The sequence below is a fragment of the Prionailurus bengalensis genome, chromosome X (genome assembly GCF_016509475.1).
Source record: "Prionailurus bengalensis isolate Pbe53 chromosome X, Fcat_Pben_1.1_paternal_pri, whole genome shotgun sequence".
NCBI classification, from domain to species: domain Eukaryota; kingdom Metazoa; phylum Chordata; class Mammalia; order Carnivora; family Felidae; genus Prionailurus; species Prionailurus bengalensis.
The window spans coordinates 56,186,471-56,206,743 of record NC_057361.1 but is presented as its reverse complement, the minus strand read 5'-3'; the positions used below and the strand labels follow the sequence as shown (position 1 = coordinate 56,206,743).

General features: G+C 47.5%; 1 protein-coding gene across 2 annotated transcripts in view; it reads right to left on the bottom strand.

Annotated features, from left to right (window-relative positions):
* STARD8 (StAR related lipid transfer domain containing 8) overlaps positions 1-19,579 on the bottom strand; it is a 36,846-nt gene extending 17,267 nt beyond the window's left edge. The window contains exons 1-2 of one of the 2 annotated variants that reach the window (XM_043570210.1): positions 19,387-19,579; positions 3,514-3,756 (exon numbers count right to left, since the gene is read on the bottom strand). In XM_043570210.1, coding sequence (XP_043426145.1) covers positions 3,514-3,736 — 223 coding nt within the window. In that variant the 5' untranslated portion in view covers positions 3,737-3,756; positions 19,387-19,579. Of the gene's footprint in view, positions 1-3,513; positions 3,757-19,386 lie in introns of those variants that run through there. The other variant, XM_043570211.1, reaches the window with a different exon arrangement.
* Positions 19,580-20,273: the final 694 nt, after the last annotated feature.

The window sequence follows — 20,273 nt, the reverse complement described above, 5'->3', positions numbered from 1 at the left end:
AATTATTACAACCAATCCCTCAGAAATACAAGCAATTATCAGGGAATACTATGAAAAATTATATGCCAACAATCTGGACAACCTGGAAGAAATGGACAAATTCCTAAACACCCACACACTACCAAAACTCAAACAGGAAGAAATAGAAAGCTTGAACAGACCCATAACCAGCAAAGAAATTGAATGAGTTATCAAAAATCTCCCAACAGGGGCGCCTGGGTGGCGCAGTCGGTTAAGCGTCCGACTTCAGCCAGGTCACGATCTCGCGGTCCGTGAGTTCGAGCCCCGCGTCAGGCTCTGGGCTGATGGCTCAGAGCCTGGAGCCTGTTTCCGATTCTGTGTCTCCCTCTCTCTCTGCCCCTCCCCCGTTCATGCTCTGTCTCTCTCTGTCCCAAAAATAAACGTTGAAAAAAAATTAAAAAAAAAAATCTCCCAACAAATAAGGGTCCAGGACCAGATGGCTTCCCAGGGAAATTCTACCAGACATTTAAAGCAGAAATAATACCTATCCTTCTCAAGCTATTCCAAAAAATAGAAAGGGAGGGAAAACTTCCAGACTCATTCTATGAAGCCAGCATTACTTTGATTCCTAAACCAGACAGAGACCCAGTAAAAAAAGAGAACTACAGGCCAATATCCCTGATGAATATGGATGCAAAAATTCTCAATAAGATACTAGCAAATTGAATTCAACAGCATATAAAAAGAATTATTCACCATGATCAAGTGGGATTCATTCGTGGGCTGCAGGGTTGGTTCGACATTCGCAAATCAATCAATGTGATACATCACATTAATAAAAGAAAAGAACCATATGATCCTGTCAATCGATGCAGAGAAAGCATTTGACAAAATCAGCATCCTTTCTTAACAAAAACCCTCAAGAAAGTTGGGATAGAAGGAACTTACTTAAACATCATAAAAGCCATTTATGAAAAGCCCACAGCTAATATCATCCTCAATGGGGAAAAACTGAGAGCTTTTTCCCTGAGATCAGGAACATGACAGGGATGTCCACTCTCACCGCTGTTGTTTAACATAGTGTTGGAAGTTCTAGCATCAGCAATCACACAACAAAAGGAAATCAAAGGCATCAAAATTGGCAAAGATGATTTCAAGCTTTCACTCTTTGCAGATGACATGATATTATACATGGAAAATCCAATAGACTCCACCAAAAGTCTGCTAGAACTGATACATGAATTTAGCAAAGTCGCAGGGTACAAAATCAATGTACAGAAATCAGTTGCCTTCTTATACACTAATAATGAAGCAACAGAAAGACAAACTGATCCCATTCACAATTGCACCAAGAATCATAAAGTACCTACGATAAACCTAACCAAAGATGTAAAAGATCTGTATACTGAAAACTATAGAAAGCTTATGAAGGAAATTGAAGAAGATATAAAGAAATGGAAAAACATTCCATGCTCATGGATTGGAAGAATAAATATTTTTAAAATGTCAATACTACCCAAAGTTATCTACACATTCAATGCAATCCCAATCAAGATTGCAATAGCATTCTTCTCAAAGCTAGAACAAGCAATCCTAAAATTTGTATGGAACCACAAAAGGCCCCGAATAGCCAAAGTAATTTTGAAGAAGACCAAAGCAGGAGGCATCACAATCCCAGACTTTAGCCTCTACTACAAAGCTGTCATCATCAAGACAGCATGGAATTGGCACAAAAACAGACACATAGACCAATGGAATAGAATAGAAACCCCAGAACTAGACTCACAAAAGTATGGCCAACTCATCTTTGACAAAGCAGGAAAGAATATCCAATGGAAAAAAGACAGTCTCTTTAACAAATGGTGCTGGGAGAACTGGACAGCAACATGCAAAAGGATGAAACTAGACCACTTTCTTACACCATTCACAAAAACAAACTCAAAATGGATAAAGAAACTGAATGTGAGACAGGAAACCATCAAAACCCTAGAGGAGAAAGCAGGCAAAAACCTCTCTGACCTCAGCTGTATCAATCTCTTACTTGATACATCTCCAAAGGCAAGGGAATTAAAAGCAAAAATGAACAATTGGGACCTCATGGAGATAAAAAGCTTCTGCACAGCAAAGGAAACAATCAACAAAACTAGAAGGCAACCAAGGGAATGGGAAAAGATATTTGCAAATGACATATCGGACAAAGGGCTAGTATCCAAAATCTATAAAGAGCTCACCAAACTCCACACCCGGAAAACAAATAATCCGGTGAAGAAATGGGCAGAAAACATGAATAGACACTTCTCTAAAGAAGACATCCACATGGCCAACAGACACATGAAAAGATGCTCAATGTCGCTCCTCATCAGGGAAATACAAATCAAAACCACACTCAGATATCACCTCACGCCAGAGTGGCTAAAATGAACAAATCAGGAGCCTATAGATGCTGGTGAGGATGTGGATAAACAGGAACCCTCTTGCACTGTTGGTGGGAATGCAAATTGGTGCAGCCACTCTGGAAAACAGTGTGGAGGTTCCTCAAAAAATTAAAAATAGATCTACCCTATGACCCAGCAATAGCACTGCTAGGAATTTACCCAAGGGATACAGGAGTACTGATGCATAGGGACACTTGTACCCCAATGTTTATAGCAGCACTCTCAGCAATAGCCAAGTTATGGAAAGAGCCTAAATGTCCATCAACTTATGAATGGATAAAGAAATTGTGGTTTATATATGCAATGGAATACTACATGGCAATGAGAAAGAATGAAATCTGGCCTTTTGTAGCAACATGGATGGAACTGGAGAGTGTGATGCTAAGTGAAATAAGTCATACAGAGAAAGACAGATACCATATGTTTTCACTCTTATGTGGATCCTGAGAAACTTAACAGAAGTCCAGGGGGGAGGGGAAGGAAAGAAAAAAAAAGGTTAGAGAGGGAGAGAGCCAAAGCATAAGAGACTCTTAAAAACTGAGAACAAACTGAGGGTAGATGGGGAGGTGGGAGGGAGGGGAGGGTGGGTGATGGGTACTGAGGAGGGCACCTTTTGGGGATGAGCACTGAGTGTTGTATGGAAACCAATTTAACAATAAATTTGATATTAAAAAAATAAAACAAAAAAAAAAAAACAAAACAAAAAGAAAGTGGCTGCATCCACATCACTGTCAAAATTGCAGCCAAATGGCTCCAGGAAGTGACGTTAGTTAGGAGGCAGAAGTTTCAAAGAGGCCACAATAGCTCCAAAAGACAAAGGATCCAAGTAGTTTGAAGCAGGGTTATGGGATGAATCCCCAGAAAGTACTCCCTGGCAGGAATCTGGAGAATGTAATAGGTTATTACCCAACAGGATGTCAGGGACACTGGCTCCTAACAATATACCACCTCATGGAGGGCTGGGAGGCCCTGAGGCTCCCTCCCAAATGGAGCAAAGATATATGTCTTGGTGATTAAGGGCTGAGCTAAAGTGCTTTGCTTTCATCCCTCCCACACATCCCAGCCTGTAGAGGCTGGGGCCAGGAGTGACCACTTACCCCCAGTAGAGTCCACTCACCTGAGGTTGGGGCCCAGGTGTCCTGGACTGAGGACTGCCTTACATGCCTCGTGGGGAGAGTAACACCAGGCAGGCTGAGGCGAGTGATGTGGGAATGTCTGTGACCCCTAGTCCTGTTTCTATGTCCAGATGTGCAGATTTCAGCAGTTTCACTATATTCTGCAGGCCATGCTCTGGTCAAGGCTAGGTTGATATGCTGGGACAGGTCAGGGATGTCACTCATCTGGCACAAGCTCGATTTCACTGAGATTAAAAAAAAATTTTTTTAAATGTTTCTTTATTTTTGAGAGACAGAGACAGAGCATGATCAGGCGAGGGGCAGAGAGAGAAGGAGACACAAAATCCGAAGCAGCCTGAGATGTCAGCACAGAGCCCGATCCAGGGCTCAAGCTCAGGAACTGTGAGATAATGACCTGAGCCGAAATTGGACGCTTAACCAACTGAGCCACCCAGGCACCCCAGGTTTCCACTGAGATTTAAGCCCAGACTCTTTCCCTGGGGAGGGTCCCAGCTGATCTGAGCCATAAAAGTTTGGGAAAAGGGCATACTCGAAAGCTCCAACATCAAATCAGGCCTCAAGGCCATACCCACGAGTCTCCTGGAGGGAGTGTCAAAGAAACATTGCTGAGCAGCAATGGATGACTTCAGACGCCAATGACAGGATGTGCACCTACTAATATAGGCCATGCACCAGGGATCCTCTTAGCACAGCGTTTTTTTTTTCTATTCAGAGAAGGATGGAATGAGGAGAAAAGCCGGGCTTTTCTTCTTGAGAAATGCTATATGAACAAGAGTAGAGTTTATGCGCTCGGGAAAGGGGCAGCAACATCCCCACTGAGGAAATGCAATAATGTTCAAAGATGATAACTGAGTTGAAGAAAGAGCTTTTTACAATCAAGCTGGCTCCCCTACCTGCTGCCTAAGTCATTTTAGGCAACTTGCTTCATTCCATAAGCTTTGGATTTTGATCTATACAGCAAGGACTAACAACTTTCCTGCTTACTTCCACAGCTATTGTGTGGATTTGGTCAGCTTTTTCCTGGTTTTGAAACTGACTATATGAAAGCTATCATTAGTGCTACTTTTGTTAAGGCTACTTGAACTTGGCCTCTCTCTCCTGAAACTAACATTACACTATATGTTAACTAACTGGAATTTAAATAAAAACTTAAAATAAGACTACTTGAACTTAGTATTCACAAATTCAGTCTCTAAGGCTCAGTTCAGATTGTGTCCTAGTTTTAAAACAGTAAGAATGAGCTAGGAGAAAAAGAAAAGGCAACTGGCAACTAAGCTGAGGGAGGTCAGGCTGCACCCAGCCGATATCACCAACCTGACCCTCTTCATGCCACACTTGGGGGACTTTCGCATTGTGGTCACTCTGGACCGTGAGAGAGCCACTTGAACCCCACTTCTGCCTGTGCTTCCCCAACCCAAAAGCCAGCTCAGACATAGGTACCAGGTAAGACTCAGGGCCCAGGATAAGCAATGGGTGGATGTCACAGAGGCCCCACATCAAAGGATCCTTGTCCTGCTGAAGCAGTACTCTCTCAACTCGGACTGCACATTATAATCTGGGATCTTTTAAAAATTCCAGTGCCTGGGCCCCCATCATGACCAAATTAAATTAGAATCTCTGGGAACAGGGGTGGTTAGTTTTCATTTGTTTTTGAGAGCTTTCCAGATGATTCTAAAGTGTAGGCAATATAAAGTGTAGGCCTTAAACAAACATGGCCAGCTAAAAAGCCACAGCATAGGTCTCTGGAAAGATTCTAGCCAGAGGCCAGACTCAGGCCCATTCTAATCACTGGTCCATGTTCTCTCAGCCAGAGTGAAGGAGCAAGAAAGCAATGAGCTTATGGTAAGACAGGGGAGGGCATACCTATGGGTATATGTGAAGGTAATTTATTCAAACAGAGGACCAGCAATTGTGTTGATTTCCTTTACCTTACTTTGTTTCCTATTTGGAAAGGCATCTCCTTCACGGCCCTCACCGTAGGAGGAGTGTCTCCAAAATAAGGTCTGGCATCATCATGGTCTTTCTCACCTTTAGTGAGCACAGGAGGAAAAGCCACCATTGTGAAGGAGTGGAGAAAGATCTGGGATGCCACTGTGTGATGACCCAAGTGTCTAAGGTGGACTTTGTGAGATCAAGCTGGTATTCAAGGTAGGCAGAGGGGCCCCCTACCACTCCAGGCCCTGCTGCTAGGTCCTGGCAAAAGGCTTCTCAGATTGTTTCTCTTGGTTGATGCAAGGCCCTTTTTCTTTGCCCATCTCCATTACTAGAGAGGGATCCTCCTTAAGGAAGAGATGTTGGCTTTGTGGCAGATGGCTCGGATCTCACTTGGCCCCAGGCAGCTATTACCAGCTCTTTTCACCCTCTCATAAGGATACATCTAAGGAGCCCAGGCCACAAGAAGTATGCCCACCCAGTCTTGATCCTTGGATCCCTCAGAAGTGGATCTTCATTCAAATTTTCACAAATGCTGCAACAGGTGACTGTCTGGCTATGCCCCCTCTCTCCCTGAGGGACAGTGGGAAGGGAGCCTTCAAAAGGGCTCATAATAACAGCTATCATGAATTTAAAGACTGCCAAGATTTCCCCCTTCCTGACCTTGGAAGGGAGATTCAGGGGAGTCTGAAATACCCTGTCCACTAGGAGACTGGGTACACTCGTTGTCTCCCTGCTACTACTGCTCTTAGCTGTAATTACAATTCTTACTAGATTCTTACAGGAGAGGGACACAAATGGAGGAAAAGAGACAAGACCAAAATAGCTCTCATCCCACATTCTAAACCTCACAGGAGGGGTGCCATGGTAAGGGCTGTTGGATTTCAAGCAACTAGCTTGGCTGTGCTAGTCACTGGCTGGCCTCTGGCTTGTTAGGTCACAGGCAGAACTCGGGGCCCCTACTACACCTGTTTGGATGCCAGCCTCAATCTCAGCCAGATCTACAGCTGGATGCCAAGCTCCTGCGCCCACACATGCAACACTTTTGGAGTCTCCCTGTCAGAACTGAGGCACCACCAAGGCACACAGCCCAGGAAGGGACAATACCATGGGACTGGGTGGCAACATTAGTGAAGCCACTGAATCTTGCTGGCTAGTGGCAAGCTCACATGTGTGGCTCTCCATTCTAATACCCCTTTCTCCTTAACACTCCATGTCCACACCAAAGCCATTAGGCCTCAGGGATTCTCAACCAGAGACAATGTTATGCCCCAGGGGACCTATGGAAATATCTAGAAACATTTTTGGCCATCACAACTGGGGAGGGATGTTATTAGCATCTACTGAGTAGAGGCCAGGGATGCCGCTAAACATGCTACACCACACAGGACAGTCCCCACAACAAAAGAACGGTTGACCCCAGACCTGAAATGTGAAACTATGAGGGTCAGCTCCACCTTACCTGGGATCCTCTAGCACTTCCAGGTATTCCCATCCTTCCTTGGGGATATCCTGAGGGATGAGGCAAATAATGGATACATGATTCAGTGGCATCCCTGGTCTGTGGACCCTGTTAATCCTTCATAGGCAGAGTTGGGTCAGCCACAGACAGGTGGCAGTTCTAGTTTGAAGTTTTTATAAATATGGAAGTCATGCATGAAACCCCCAACCATACACCTCTTCCCATAGAAGCTGTAGCCAGAGATCTGGTATGCAGCTTTAAGCAAGGGAGGCTCACGAGGGCCTTGTGGCTAAATCAGACCTCTGGCCTGCTGGGGCTGCTTGAAAATTTGGGTCCAGTCTGTGGTCTCCTGAACTGGCACTTGATACAGCAGGGTTAAAGCAGGCAGCTGACATTCTTGCTTAGCCCAGGGCTTCTCTGTGACAGTGAAGGTCAAAGCTGTCACCTGCTTTGTTGCAGTCACCCCATTAGCTTTCTTGCCTCCAGGGGATCCTGCCCCCAACCCAGTCCCCAAGTGCTCTGACAAGGTCATGGTGACAAGGAAAGACATGTGTTTTAATAAGTCATGTACTACTCCATCACCTCCAGTTCCCAGCCTTGAGGCAAGAGCTGCCAGCCTAACTGGTCTGGGGCAGATGTTAGACCAGTGGAAACTGCTCTCCATTATGGTATGGGTGGAAAGATTATTGGATTTAAGGCCAGGAGATCTACATTCTAGCCCCAACTGTACTAGGAACTTGTTGGGTGACCTTGGGCAAGCCATCAACACTCTCTGGGCTACAGTTTCCTCATCTTCTAATAGCAACTCACCAAATCTAGACCCAGAGCAAGGGTGTGTGTGATTAGCAGTGGCTGGTTCAGTATAGGGAGCTTTCCTCCTCCTGCACATTCTCTTCTGGGAGACTCCAGTGAGGGTCTTCGGTGAAGACCAAGACCAAACTCATCTTCCCCTCCCAACCTGGCTTTCTCTCCAGATTTTCTACCTCCAAAGGCACCAAACACCCAGGTTTGAAACACTAGTCATCCTATTCTGTCCTTTCTTGGCTCATGTATTTAGTCACCAAGTTCTATCAACTTTTCCATCAGGTGGTCACGGTTTCCCATGCCCAACCGTGCTCTAGGTTCTCATGTCTAGATTACTTAAGCCCTCCAAGTTCCCAGGCTCTAGTCCCTCCTTTCAACAGGTTGTCCTGCCAGCTTCTTCTTACAAGAGCCAAGCTTTGACCTGGCCACTCTCCTACTCTGCAACCTAGCAGGCTTCCCACTGCCCACAGCCCAGGGTAGACACCAGACTGTCTTCCACCTAGCACTTGAGGCCTTCTACACTCTAGACCCAGCCTGACTTGAAGCTGAAAATTCCTATTATGCATCAGGATGGATGCATCCTATGAAATCTTCCTTCCCTGACCTCTCACTAACCCCCTACCACCCAATGGCTCATTTAAATTAAATGACTTTCTACACATTTCCATTACCTTCTCAGCAGTACATGAGACTATCTCCCCCATTCAACTGGAGTTCAACTGGGTCTTATTGGTCTCAGTATCTCCACTGCATTGTAATCAGAGCTACAGAATGTTCAGGCAACATCCAGACAGGAAGTCCTGCTTTCCAACTAAACAGTGTGCGAACGTATGACTCCACCCATTCCTCTGGCATCACTATAGCAGAGACACAGAACTGAGGACACACCTGCAACTCAGCCAAATAGATGACTAGCAGAACACCTTGCTCCAGTGCAGAAGCCACAGGAACAGGAACCAAGGCCCAGAGGTATAAAAATGGAAAATAACCTCTATGTGAGGGTGAAGGCATTCTGACCTCAAGGAATACTCAGCTCTTCCATCCCAAGCTCCTATGAAGGCATCCAAGCCCACTTAAGAAGGGACATGCACCATATCCTGCTTCCTCTCTTGGCCTGCAAAGTCTTGGCATGCACCCATTTTGACCTTGTGCCACCACTTCTACATCCCAACCCCACCCCCTTGCCTACTTCCTTTTCCTTTTGCTGGGGCCAAATATAAACTCCTGGGCAGGAAATGCCTTGAAGGAGCCTGGCCCCACCCTAAGATCCAGAGAAAATTGTCTCTTATAGGAAGAAAAAATGGGCCTAAGAGAAGTAGCCTCTTCAAGAGGGGTTTGTTCTCCCTCTGGAAGCCAGGGGACACAGGCCTTCCTGGAGACCTGAAGCCAAAGGGAGGGCTGTGATTCTGAACATAAAGGAGAAGGCAGGGGCCTTGGCTTTGTGGGCAGGGGGTGACAACATGCATATTTAGGTCATATGGGGTGAAGGGAAGGAGAATCCACAATGGTGGCCTAACAGCTGTGTAAAGTCTAGAAACATAGAGGTTTTGGGTTACAGAGGGAAGACTAACAGGCTAGCAATCTGAGAATGTGGCTTTTAGTCTTGACTCTGCTACTTCTTAATTGTGGTTGTGTTCATTATTGATAACAATATTTACAATAGTGAATGTAATTATTAATAATAATTAATATGAAACACTAATATTTACTGAGCACCTACTATGTGCCAGGTCCTGAGCTAAGGACTTTACACAGATCACATTGGGCAAGACATAACTTCTTTGTGCTTCAGTGTTCTCATCTGTAAAATAGGGATATGATTATAGCACTGACAACATGAGGTTTCTGCAAGTATAAAATGAGATAATAATAACAACAGCCAAATGGTACAGAGTCATCGTTATGTTCCAGGCCTAGGTACTTTTTATATGGTTTATATCAATGAATCTTCACAACACCCCTGTGGGGTAAGTGCTATATTTCTATTTGACAGATTGAGAAAACTGAGGCCCAGAGATAGCTAGTGACTTGCCCAAAGTCAGCAGCTAGGAAGTGGTGTGTCAAGATGCAAATCCAGGCAGTCTAGTTACAGAGTCCTCCAAGTCCACCAAGTGGACTTGTTTATTCTTCATTAAACAGGAGAAATCATGTTGGCCATAGATACAAAAAACATATACTAGGATTTTTGTAGTATGAACCCTTGGCCTGAAGTAACTTCCCATCAGCAGAGAAGACATTTGACCATCCCACATCTCATTTGGTCCCCATGACAGCCCTGTCCAAAGCAGGCCTACTGCACAAATGGGGGATCTGAGGCTACAATAGGTCAACTGGCTTCTATTGTACTACAGATGGGGGCCAGGAGCCTGCCTAGATGACCATAGCCATCCTATTAATCTGTTCCCGTGTCAGTCTCCCTAGGCTCTCCCCTCCAAATTCACTCCTACTTGGCTGTGCACTTATTCAATCAGTATTACCTGAATAGTTAGTTGGTGCTAACCACTATGCTAGGCACCAAGGTCTAAAACCGAACAAAAGCCAAACTCTCCTGGAGTACCTGGCCAGAGCTGCTACCAGGCCCATACTTCCCAAGGAGGCAGAAACTAAGATGGGCTGTCCTTTGAAGCATTCCCTGGAGCTGGTTGGGTGGTAAGATAGCATAGAATAAGCTCAAAAGCAATGGAGCTGACAGCAACAGTTACAGCCCGGGGGATGGAAGTCTGTAGCACCCAAGGGCCCTGAGGTAGGAACACTGTGGGGGGCGGCTAGAACTTCTGGGCAAAAGCTTACCCCTCCACATTCCCAATACCAGCATGGGCCACACCAGCTGGAGGGGGTCAAAAAGTTAATCCAGCCAGGCTCCTGCTTGCCTCTAACTACCCACACCTTCTAAAAATATTTTTTCTAATGTTTATTTTTGAGAGAGAGAGGTAGAGCATGAACAGGGGAGGGGCACAGAGAGAGGGAGACACAGAATCAGAAGCAGGCCCCAGGCTCCCAACTGCCAGCACAGAGCCTGATGCATGGCTGAAACCCATGAACCATGAGATCATGACCTGAGCCAGAGTCAGACACCCAACCAACTGAGCCACCCAGGTGCCCCAACCACCCGCACCTTCTAAATAATGAAATCTGGTTGTCAAGAGGGCTCATTATAATGTCTCTTTTGTCCTGGGGCGCCTGGGTGGCTCAGTCGGTTGAGCATCTGACTTCAGCTCAGGTCATGATCTCGCGGTCTGTAAGTTCATGCCCTACGTCGGGTGCTGAGCTGACAGCTCAGAGCCTGGAGCCTGCTTCGGATTGTGTCTCCCTCTCTCTCTGCTTTTCCCTTGCTCACACTCTATCTCTCTCCCTCTCTCAAAAATAAATAAACATTAAAAAAATTTAATGTTCCCCCAGTGCTGGAAGGTGCTAATCAGGCAGACCTACTGCTCTCAGAACCACCTCCCCAACCTTCTCCTGCACACCCTCCCCCAACTGTGCAGCTCTGCTATAGAGCATCAATACCCAGCCCTTTGATTTTCTCTCCTCTCCATCTGTCCACCTTGGTGGGGAGGGGGCAGGCAAGGACCTAGGGACTGTCTGCCCAGGAGTGACTGATCACTGGTGGGTACAATAAGCTGTCAGGGGCAGAAGGAAGGCCCAAGTCTCAGCTCTCACCTCCTGGCCAGGCACCTGGGAAACGGAGAAGAAGCATGGCACTGTTGCTAAGGGTGTGAGTGGTAGAGTCAGCCTGCTTGGATCCTGATCTCAGCTCCATCATTCCCTAGCTACGGGACCTTGAGTAACTTCTTCATTTAACCTCTTCTTGCCTCTGTTTCTTCATACGTAAAGTGGGGATGATGATAGCAGGACCTACCTTACAGAATTATCCTGAGAGCTAAATAAGGTCAAATGTGCCAAGACCTCAGAAGAATTTACTATTATTATTGGTGGTATCAGGGTTACTAAAACCTGTTGCAGTGCCACAAATGCCACTAAAGGAGGCCAGAGGGAGGGATCCCTAAGCGTGCGCTCTACCACTGAGCTACACCCCCTTCTAAGGGAGGGATCCCTATAGGTGGGTATGGCCAAGGAATGCTTTTCTGGGGAAGGTGGAATCTGAAGTGACAGAAAAATCCAGACGTAATGCCTAGGGGGCAGCATGTTTGAGCACCGCACTTCCCCAGGTCATTGAAAAACAGCAAAGTTGGGGCGCCTGGGTGGCTTAGTCGGTTAAGCGTCTGACTTCGGCTCAGGTCATGATCTCACTGTCTGTGAGTTCAAGCCCCGCGTCGGGCTCTGTGCTGACCGCTCAGACCCTGCAGCCTGTTTCAGATTCTGTGTCTCCCTCTCTCTCTGCCCCTCCCCTGTTCATGTTCTGTCTCTCCCTGTCTCAAAAATAAATAAACGATAAAAAAAAAACAGCAAAGTGACGAGGTGGCACAAAGTACTACTAAACAATAACAGTGAGATTTCTTTTTGTATTATGGGATTTAATACTCAGCAACCCCATGAGGTAGGTACATATCTCTATTTCATAGCTGACAAAATGGAGGCTCACAGAGGTTAAGTAATTTGCCCAAAGTCACCCAGTACTGTTTATACCAGAGCCCCTGCTCCCCACCATGACACTTTCCTGCCTCAAGCTCCATGTATACAAATCAGCATGAGTTTTGCTTCATCTCCAGTCTGGCCCCTTTCCCACAAGCCCCTCTACAAATGTTCTTCCGATTTAGAAAGCCCTGCTCAGGTAGGGGCTGCTCAGGCCAGATGTCTGGGGCCAAGCTCTTCCCAAGCTCCATGCTCCTAGCCCCAGCCTGACTTGACCTCAGCCTGGAGCAGAAAAGCTGGCTGCAAGTGCATGTCTCACACCTCAGACAGGCCAGCCTTTGGCCAGCCCAGATAAAGGACAGGAAATCCTTGGCCACCTCCCCTGGAGATTGTTCCCTCTACCATGGGAACAGAGTTGCAGCCTGGGCAGATGTTCCTCTGTGGTGAGGAAGCTGTTGAGTCAGCCCCAGATGCCTTGGCTGCCGGGTGTGGTTTAGGGGAAACAGGGACGGCTGAATATGAGGAGACCTGGGTTCTAAATCCTCCCTCCTTGGAGACCATGCCCTTCCCCTTTCTGGGCCACAGGCACATATCAACAAGGATCACACTGCTTATCTTACTGGGCTGCTCTAAGAACAGAATGGAATCACAGAAGTGAAAGTGCCTTGGAAATGGAAAGAAATGGGAAGAATTGTTGTTGTCATAATCATCAATTGCAGAAGAGGAATGGCTGAGTTGGTATTTCTCCCTGTCCGATTCACCTTTCTAGGCCCTACTGTGGGCATGGCTCATACTCATTTCCGGGTTCAGTGCTCCTTAAAATATCCCCTTCCCCCCACCTCCACCAGCTCAAGGGAAGAAAGCAAGTGGCAGGAAAACAGGATATACTGGCAGCCCCCACAGAGTACACTGCAGTCAACTGGTCAGAGGTAAGTACCTCCTCTCACTAGGCTTGCCCTCTGCTACGAGGACAACAAGAAGAAAGCTCTAGCCTCCAATGGCTCCCCAGTCATGAGAACTGGCTGGACCTGACCAACAAACAAATCAGAGAGCTGTATGAAGTGCTCAGACCCAGGACTCTGGGGATTCACCTGTTAGTCACCAGAAAAAGATGATAGAGAAATCTTATAGAAAAGTTCAGGCTAGAAATAGAAAGAGTAGAGTGGCCATTTCCCATTCCCAGGGCCACAAATAGTAGCATGTGCAGAAGGCAGTAACGAGGCTGGGAAGGGGACTTGCCCCAAGTACCTGGAGGAGTACTTGGAGGAACTGAGGCTGTTTGTCCTAGAGAAGATGCAGGAGGACTTGGATTCCAACCTCAGACCCCTGAAAGTCAGAGAGGACAGTGGCTAGGTGGTCCCAGGGGGCAGAGCTGGGATCCAGCATTATAGAAGCCACAGAGATACAGAGTTCAATCCAACATAAGCAAACACTTTTGGATAGTCCATGAATGAAAGCAACTGCTTTAAACATTGTGCTCCCATGTACTGAAAATGGGGGAACAAGAGCTGCACAAATACTTGGCGGGAAGATCTAGGTTCATAAGGAGAGTTGGACCTCTAAAGGCCCTTGTCCCCTGAGCTCTGTCTGCTTCCTACCTCTGGGGTATTATGGGAGAAAGCATAAAAGTGACTGGGGCCGGCTAAGCCCTTGGCCACTTGCCATAGAGACCCGGGATCCCAGGAACACCTTAGGTTGGCACTACCCAGGGAGAGCAGGTCATTCATTAACTTGTGGCAGAATGGGTCAGAGGGTAACCACTTGGAACAGACACAAACATGGGGAGGGGGCTCGAGAGCAAACTGTACAAAAGCCCATGCTCAAGGAAAACCCAAGCTCTGGCAGTTCAAGGCCTGGTCAGCCCAAAGTGACCAGCCAACTGGGAATATTTAGTGACCAGGCCTGGAAGAATTTAAAGCCAACTGACTTTTGCCTTGTGGATAAGCAAAAGGTTTTGACTGGGCATGCATAATTTTACAGGTGGAATGGACCCTGAGAGACCATTGAGTCCACGCCACTTGCCCTGATGATTCTAAAGATGTGGAAACTGAGGCACAGAGAAAGCAATGTCTTCTCTAAAGTCACTCATGTAGAGGTAGCTACAGAGAGGCACAACCAGAAGCCAGGTTTCCTGACTCTATAGTAGGCTTACATGGTTCACTAAATGTCGGTTCCTTTTCTTCTCACTGAAACTGCAGAAAACTGCTTGTGGTCCAGAGCTTTCCAAACTGGACCTGGCCTGAGCCTTCCCAATTCCCATTGCTTGTCAAGATACAGGCTCTTGAAGGAAGGTCTCCTCCTCCACTATGGAGGCCTCAGCCTTACAGCAGCAGCGTGGCTGACAGTTCATGTCCTTGCCTTGTGCGCGGGGACCCACAGCTATACTCAAAAGAAACACATGCACATAGCCCCACTAACGGGGAAGATCCTTTGGGTGGACATTTCTCGCTCTTTCAAATTGACATTAGGGGCTCAGGTGCTCCTGGAAACATCCCCAGCCCCTTCTGACTCTGATGCCTAAAAATCCCCCTTACCCCAACTGCCCATCTGAATCCCTATCAACTCAACTCCCTGACTCTCTCAGTACCACCCAAATGAATGTGTGTCCTTCAGCAATGTGAATAACAACTTCTGTTTGCCCAAACGAAAACAGAGGGGCAGATGTTTAATTGGCCCTGGAAGTTCCTGTGAAGGAATGTTTGTTAATGTCCTCTTGGGGGAAGTGAGGGTTAAGATGGGATCCCCTCAAGGCCTGGGGTGGACAGGAGTTAGTTAATGGCCATCCCCAGAGGTGACTTTTCAAGGTGGTTATTATGTGGCTCAATCATTAACCAAGCAGTGGCAGGACCCCAGGCTTGTTGGAAAGGAGCCACTCCTTTCCCAAGGACAGCCCAAGAGCAGGAGGCTGCAGCCAGGGAGAGCACTCATAGGGTCTTTCTGTCCCTTTCACAGCCTGCTCTGGGGCATTAGGAAGAGAGACCTGGATGAGGGAAGCTGTCCCTCAGCTCCACATGGGGTGGAGGAGGGCTGGTCCGGATGTGGAGGAAGTCAGCACACCCTTACTGGGGTGGAGGGAAAAAGGAGACAGTGAGGGTTTTTATCATGAATGAGAGAGGAAGCTCCAAGCTGGGCCTTGGTGATTAGATGACAAGCTGGGAAAGACGCTCATCCTGAATGTATCCTGTTTTGCTCCAAAGTGGCCTCAGGGGAGAGGGGAGGGGCCAGGAGGAAAGAAGCCTCCCAGGAATTCTCCCAGGCCTTCTGACCTCAAGTTCCTGGGTGGCCCTGGAACTGGGGAAGCAAGTGGGAGAGTTTATCCCATTTACTGCTAGAGAAGCAAGGCACAAAGTTTCCACAAGAAGATTCCACAAGTCAGCCTCTGTAGCTGCAGCCCCAGAGACTGTGGCCAAGTGCTATAAAATGAGGAGCTAGGGCTCCCTAATTGACTTTCCCTGGGCCTCTCTTCAAAGGTTCAGCTCAAATGTCACTGCCTTGCCTCGTCAGCCACCTTCCCCTCAGTCAAAACCAATGGCTCCCTAGTCAGGCCCGCCAGGGCAAAACAGTCCCCTCAACAATTGGAAATATGAACACTGTCAGGATATTTGACGATATTAAGGGGCTGTTTTAGATGTGCTAATGGTACAGTGGCTATTTTTTATGAATCCTTATCTTTTAGAGATATATACTAGACTACTTACATATAAATTGATAAGATGCTTTGGATTTGTTTCAAAATAACAAGAAAGAAGGTAAGGAGGTGGAAGTGTTAATAGGCAAGATTGGTGATGGGCTAATGGCTGTTGCAGTTGAGTGATGAGTACATGGGGCCTCATTACACTAATCATCTCTACTTTTATATATGTTTGAAAGTCTTTGTAATAGTCTTTTAAAAAGTTCTCACTGAAGTAAAGACTTAGTATGACATACTCATTATTTATGCCAGTAACCCCCAAACTAGATGGTAATTCCCTGAAGGTGAAGGTTACATTCTTTGTCCTCTACAAGACCAAGCCAAGACTGAACTTAATGACTAATAATTTGTATAGCACTTGGTAGTTTACAAAGCACTTAGCCATGGATCCCCTCACTTAATCCAGTGAAGTGCAAAGAGTGGGGAGAACCCAAGAGTCTGACAGGCCACGAATGGAACAGCAGAGCTTGTTTAAACCTCATTTAAACCTCATATATTCAGGGGCACCTGGGTGGCTCAGTCAGTTGAGCGTCTGACTTCAGCTCAGGTCATGATTTCACGGTTGGTGAGTTTGAGCCCCGCATCTGGCTCTGTGCTGACAGCTCAGAGCCTGGAGCCTGGTTTGGATTCTGTGTCTCCCTCTCTCTCTGCCCTCCCCCACTTACACTCTGTCTCTCTCTCAAAAAAATAAATACATAAACACTAAAAAAAATGTAAACTTCACACATCCAGCTCTCAGTCCCCTGTGTTTTGCCCCATACCTGCCTGGACCCCTGAGGGTCTGAGGAACTTAACATCCAGTTCTACAGTCCCTGAGAGTTGGGGTAAACAGGGACAGCAATTGTCCACAGGGACAATTGTGTACATGTGAGTTCCCAAGGTGGAAGGCTGGGAAAGAGGAGACTCAACACACAAACACAGCATTTCAGACTTATGACAGACTGATTCAAGGACTGGTCCTCACTCCTCATATACACACAAACCAACATTTCAAGTCACAGGTGAGAAAAGCCTTAATAAACACTTGACACCAGCAACTGTGTGCCCAGCCCTGTGCCCAACTACTTTGTTTAGGGTTGCAGGATAGGGGAGTTCACACTTCTTATCCTAGACCCCTTGCATTTTTGAGATCTCTTATCTCTATTTTATCTGATAACAGCCCCCCAAGAGCCCAGGGCCCTGACACTTGATCTTACCCAAACTTGAGGCCCAAAGAATAAGTTCTACTTTATTCAAGACAGAGGCAATTCCTTCTTCCAGCCAGAGACCCCTTGCCCCACCTTCTTGAGAAAAGTGGGGGCACAGTCTGCTTTTGTTAGGACTGCCATCCATTGAACCTGAACTTTTTCCATGGCTAGAACAGGAAGCTCCAAGAGAGTCCTAGCAGAAAAGCACAGGCAGCTGCAACAGCACCCAGATTAGAGACTCCATCCTCTCCTCCCTTTGGAATCTTCTTGCTTTTGTATTGTTGCTGGTATTCCTATACCAGGCTCCAGGGGCCCTCTGCTCCCTCTCCAATCCCTATCCCTAAGAATAGAATTTTAAAACTTCAAGAAGGCAGAGTGGGTCAAAGTTCGGGCCTCTTTGTTCCACTTTCTTTGCTCCTATGCTCAAACTCTGGAGGTGTGCTTTAATAAGGAAGGCCCTTCCATTGGCCCTGCCCAACTCATGCTCCACTCTGCAGCAGTCACTCAAGATACACAGCTTCTTTGTGCACCTTCTGCCCCTCTTCATGCTCTAAACACCTCCAGATATCTCTCAACAATGTCTCCCCCCACCAGATGGGGGAGGGGAGCTGCAGATGCACAGGGAGGTTTAGCATACTTCCTGAAGAGTTGCTTAAGAGGTGAACAGAAGGCAAGCGAAGAGGGGAAACAGGACTCTATCTATGTGGTGTTTTCTAGACCTGGTTACAGGGGTCCAGGGAGCAAAAATTCTAAACCCTAACCCTGGAACAAAACTGGACAAAGACTAAACCCTGAAAATGAGGATCAAGACCAGAATGTCCACTGATATGGTAGCTGTAGTTTTAGGGTAAAAGAACCACCAACACCCAACACCATCATAACCATCACACTCTTACCCACTTGCTCTGTCAACCATTCATAAACCACCTGCAGCCATGACTCCTTCCTTATGCCCTTGGACACTCTGCCTTCCCATACCCAGATAGAAACTGTCTCTTCTTTATTCCAGACAGATGGAAGTGTGGAGAAAATTCAGAGAGCAATAAGACAAGATGGTGGGTGGTGACAGCAACCCCTAGAATGGAGACGGGAACAGGTCTCACAGTAGGATTCAGGGTTTGAAAATAGCCCTGGTGTGATTCATCACCCTCTCCTCCTGGGTGGGCAGACCTGGGTGCTCCAAGTGGGATAGAAACAAGCCAGGCTTCTCCAGCCCAACTTCTGTAGTTCTGGCTCTGAGTTGGCCCTACATTCAGTCTGGCTGTTGTCCTGCTCACCCTTCCCACCACTACTAGTTACAGGGTGCTTGGCTGCATATCACCACAAAGATTTCCATCTGAATAGTTCCTGTCACCCCAAGCATCTCAAAGACAACCTTTCACCATGTGACAAGTCACCAAATGTCATGGAAGAGACTGGCCCTTGCAATACTAAAATGCAGCCCACCACCTGAAGTGCAGTTGAAAACACTGTGGCCCCCAGAAGTAGCATGACTCACCTAAGGTCACATGAATTAGTGGATGAACCCCAGTTTCCTGAGTTCTAATTCAGTGCTTAAGTTTACAGAGTCTTGGTGGAAGAGAAATGGAGAACACCCCAGCCTAACTAATTTGAAAATCCCAAAAACTTCCATTAAAAGACCTTTCGTGAGAGCATCTGCAATCCAAACCCATTTTGGATTTCATGGGGAAACTCGGCCCTGAAAGATGCGACTTCTCCAAAGGTTTTCACTTGATCCCCACAGCTACCTTAACTACCAGGAAAGTCTGGAGCATTTCTCAGAAGGGAGGACAGTGGCCAAGGGGAAAGCCCATAGGGCCGGACTGGGGCTTTCTGGAAATGCCCTCAAAAGCAGAGGAAGGAAAAGGGTAGGCGAAGTGGCGCAGAGCCCAAAGGCCTGCCACCCCTGCTTGGTTCTAGTTCCCCTCCAAAGCCCCACAGCTACGCCTTCGGACTCTGGCCAGGCCCTGGATAACAGGCAGAAAACCTCCTTCTACTACCAGACTTCCCTGGGGAGAAGCGCTGCCAGCCGGCTCAGCGGGTCCCGCAGTTTCGGCGACTCCAACCCCAAATCCCAGGGCGGAAGGTGGCTGGGCTTGCTTCCTCCGCCCCTCCTGTGTGTGCCGCCCAGCCGAACCGCTAGGAGCGGGGGCCGGGCCAGAGCGCTCCCGAGACTAGGCCGGGCAAGGGGTCCCAGGAGGCCCTGCTGGTCCAGATTTCTCCCTGCGGTCGCCCCAGCTCCTACCTGGAGGCCGCGTCCACCGCTTTGGTTCAAGACCCTGCCAGTGCGCAGGACGTGAGTGCAGGAGGGACTGCTCTGTCCGGGGCACGCGCGGAGCCTCGGGTCGGGCGTGGGTAATGGTGCCAGCCAGAAAGAGCGGCTGCCGCAGCTGCTTAGCTGTTGTCAATCCGAGGCCACTTTCAGCGCAGGTGGGGAGGGAACGGCAGCAAGTGGGGCGGCAGGGACGCCCCGCCCACCTACACGACCTTCGACCAATGAGGCCGCAGTCCGGCCCACCGGACTCCCCCGAAAGTCGCCCAAATTGTGGTGGGCGGGGCTCTGCCTTCTAGCTCCTCCAATATCCTCGCCGCTGCCTCTTCCTCAGGTCACACCGCTAGTGAGGAGGGGGTAGGCGGGGAGCAGTCAAGCCAGAGCTAGGGACTGAAGGTGAAAGACAGAGTTGGCTAGGCGCACAGATTATTTATTGGGCTCTGAATGTGCCTGGTACCATATGGGGGATTTAAATACATGTGCCATGTAGACGTGAAGATTCAGTGGCTTGCTGAGGATAATTTATGGGGATTTCAGAAGACAAGTTCAATGAGATGTCTGATTAGTACGGACAATCAAGAGAGAATCTTGGACATTAAATATGTGAGCAGGAAGTTGCCATTCCCACCTTGCTCAGGCCCCAGCATTCTGCAACTTTCCCACTACCCCAGCTCTCTGCCTTAAGTCCAAACATGGAAAACTTGGAGCATATGCATTAATCATGGCAGACGAGGGCTCCCAAGAGTGTATCAGCAAGTACCATCAGAGTTGGTTTAAATTCAGTAAGAAACAGAGTGTTAAGATTTGATCTCTCTCTTTCCTTTCCTCACAAAGGTCCAATACATGTTCACAACCATGAT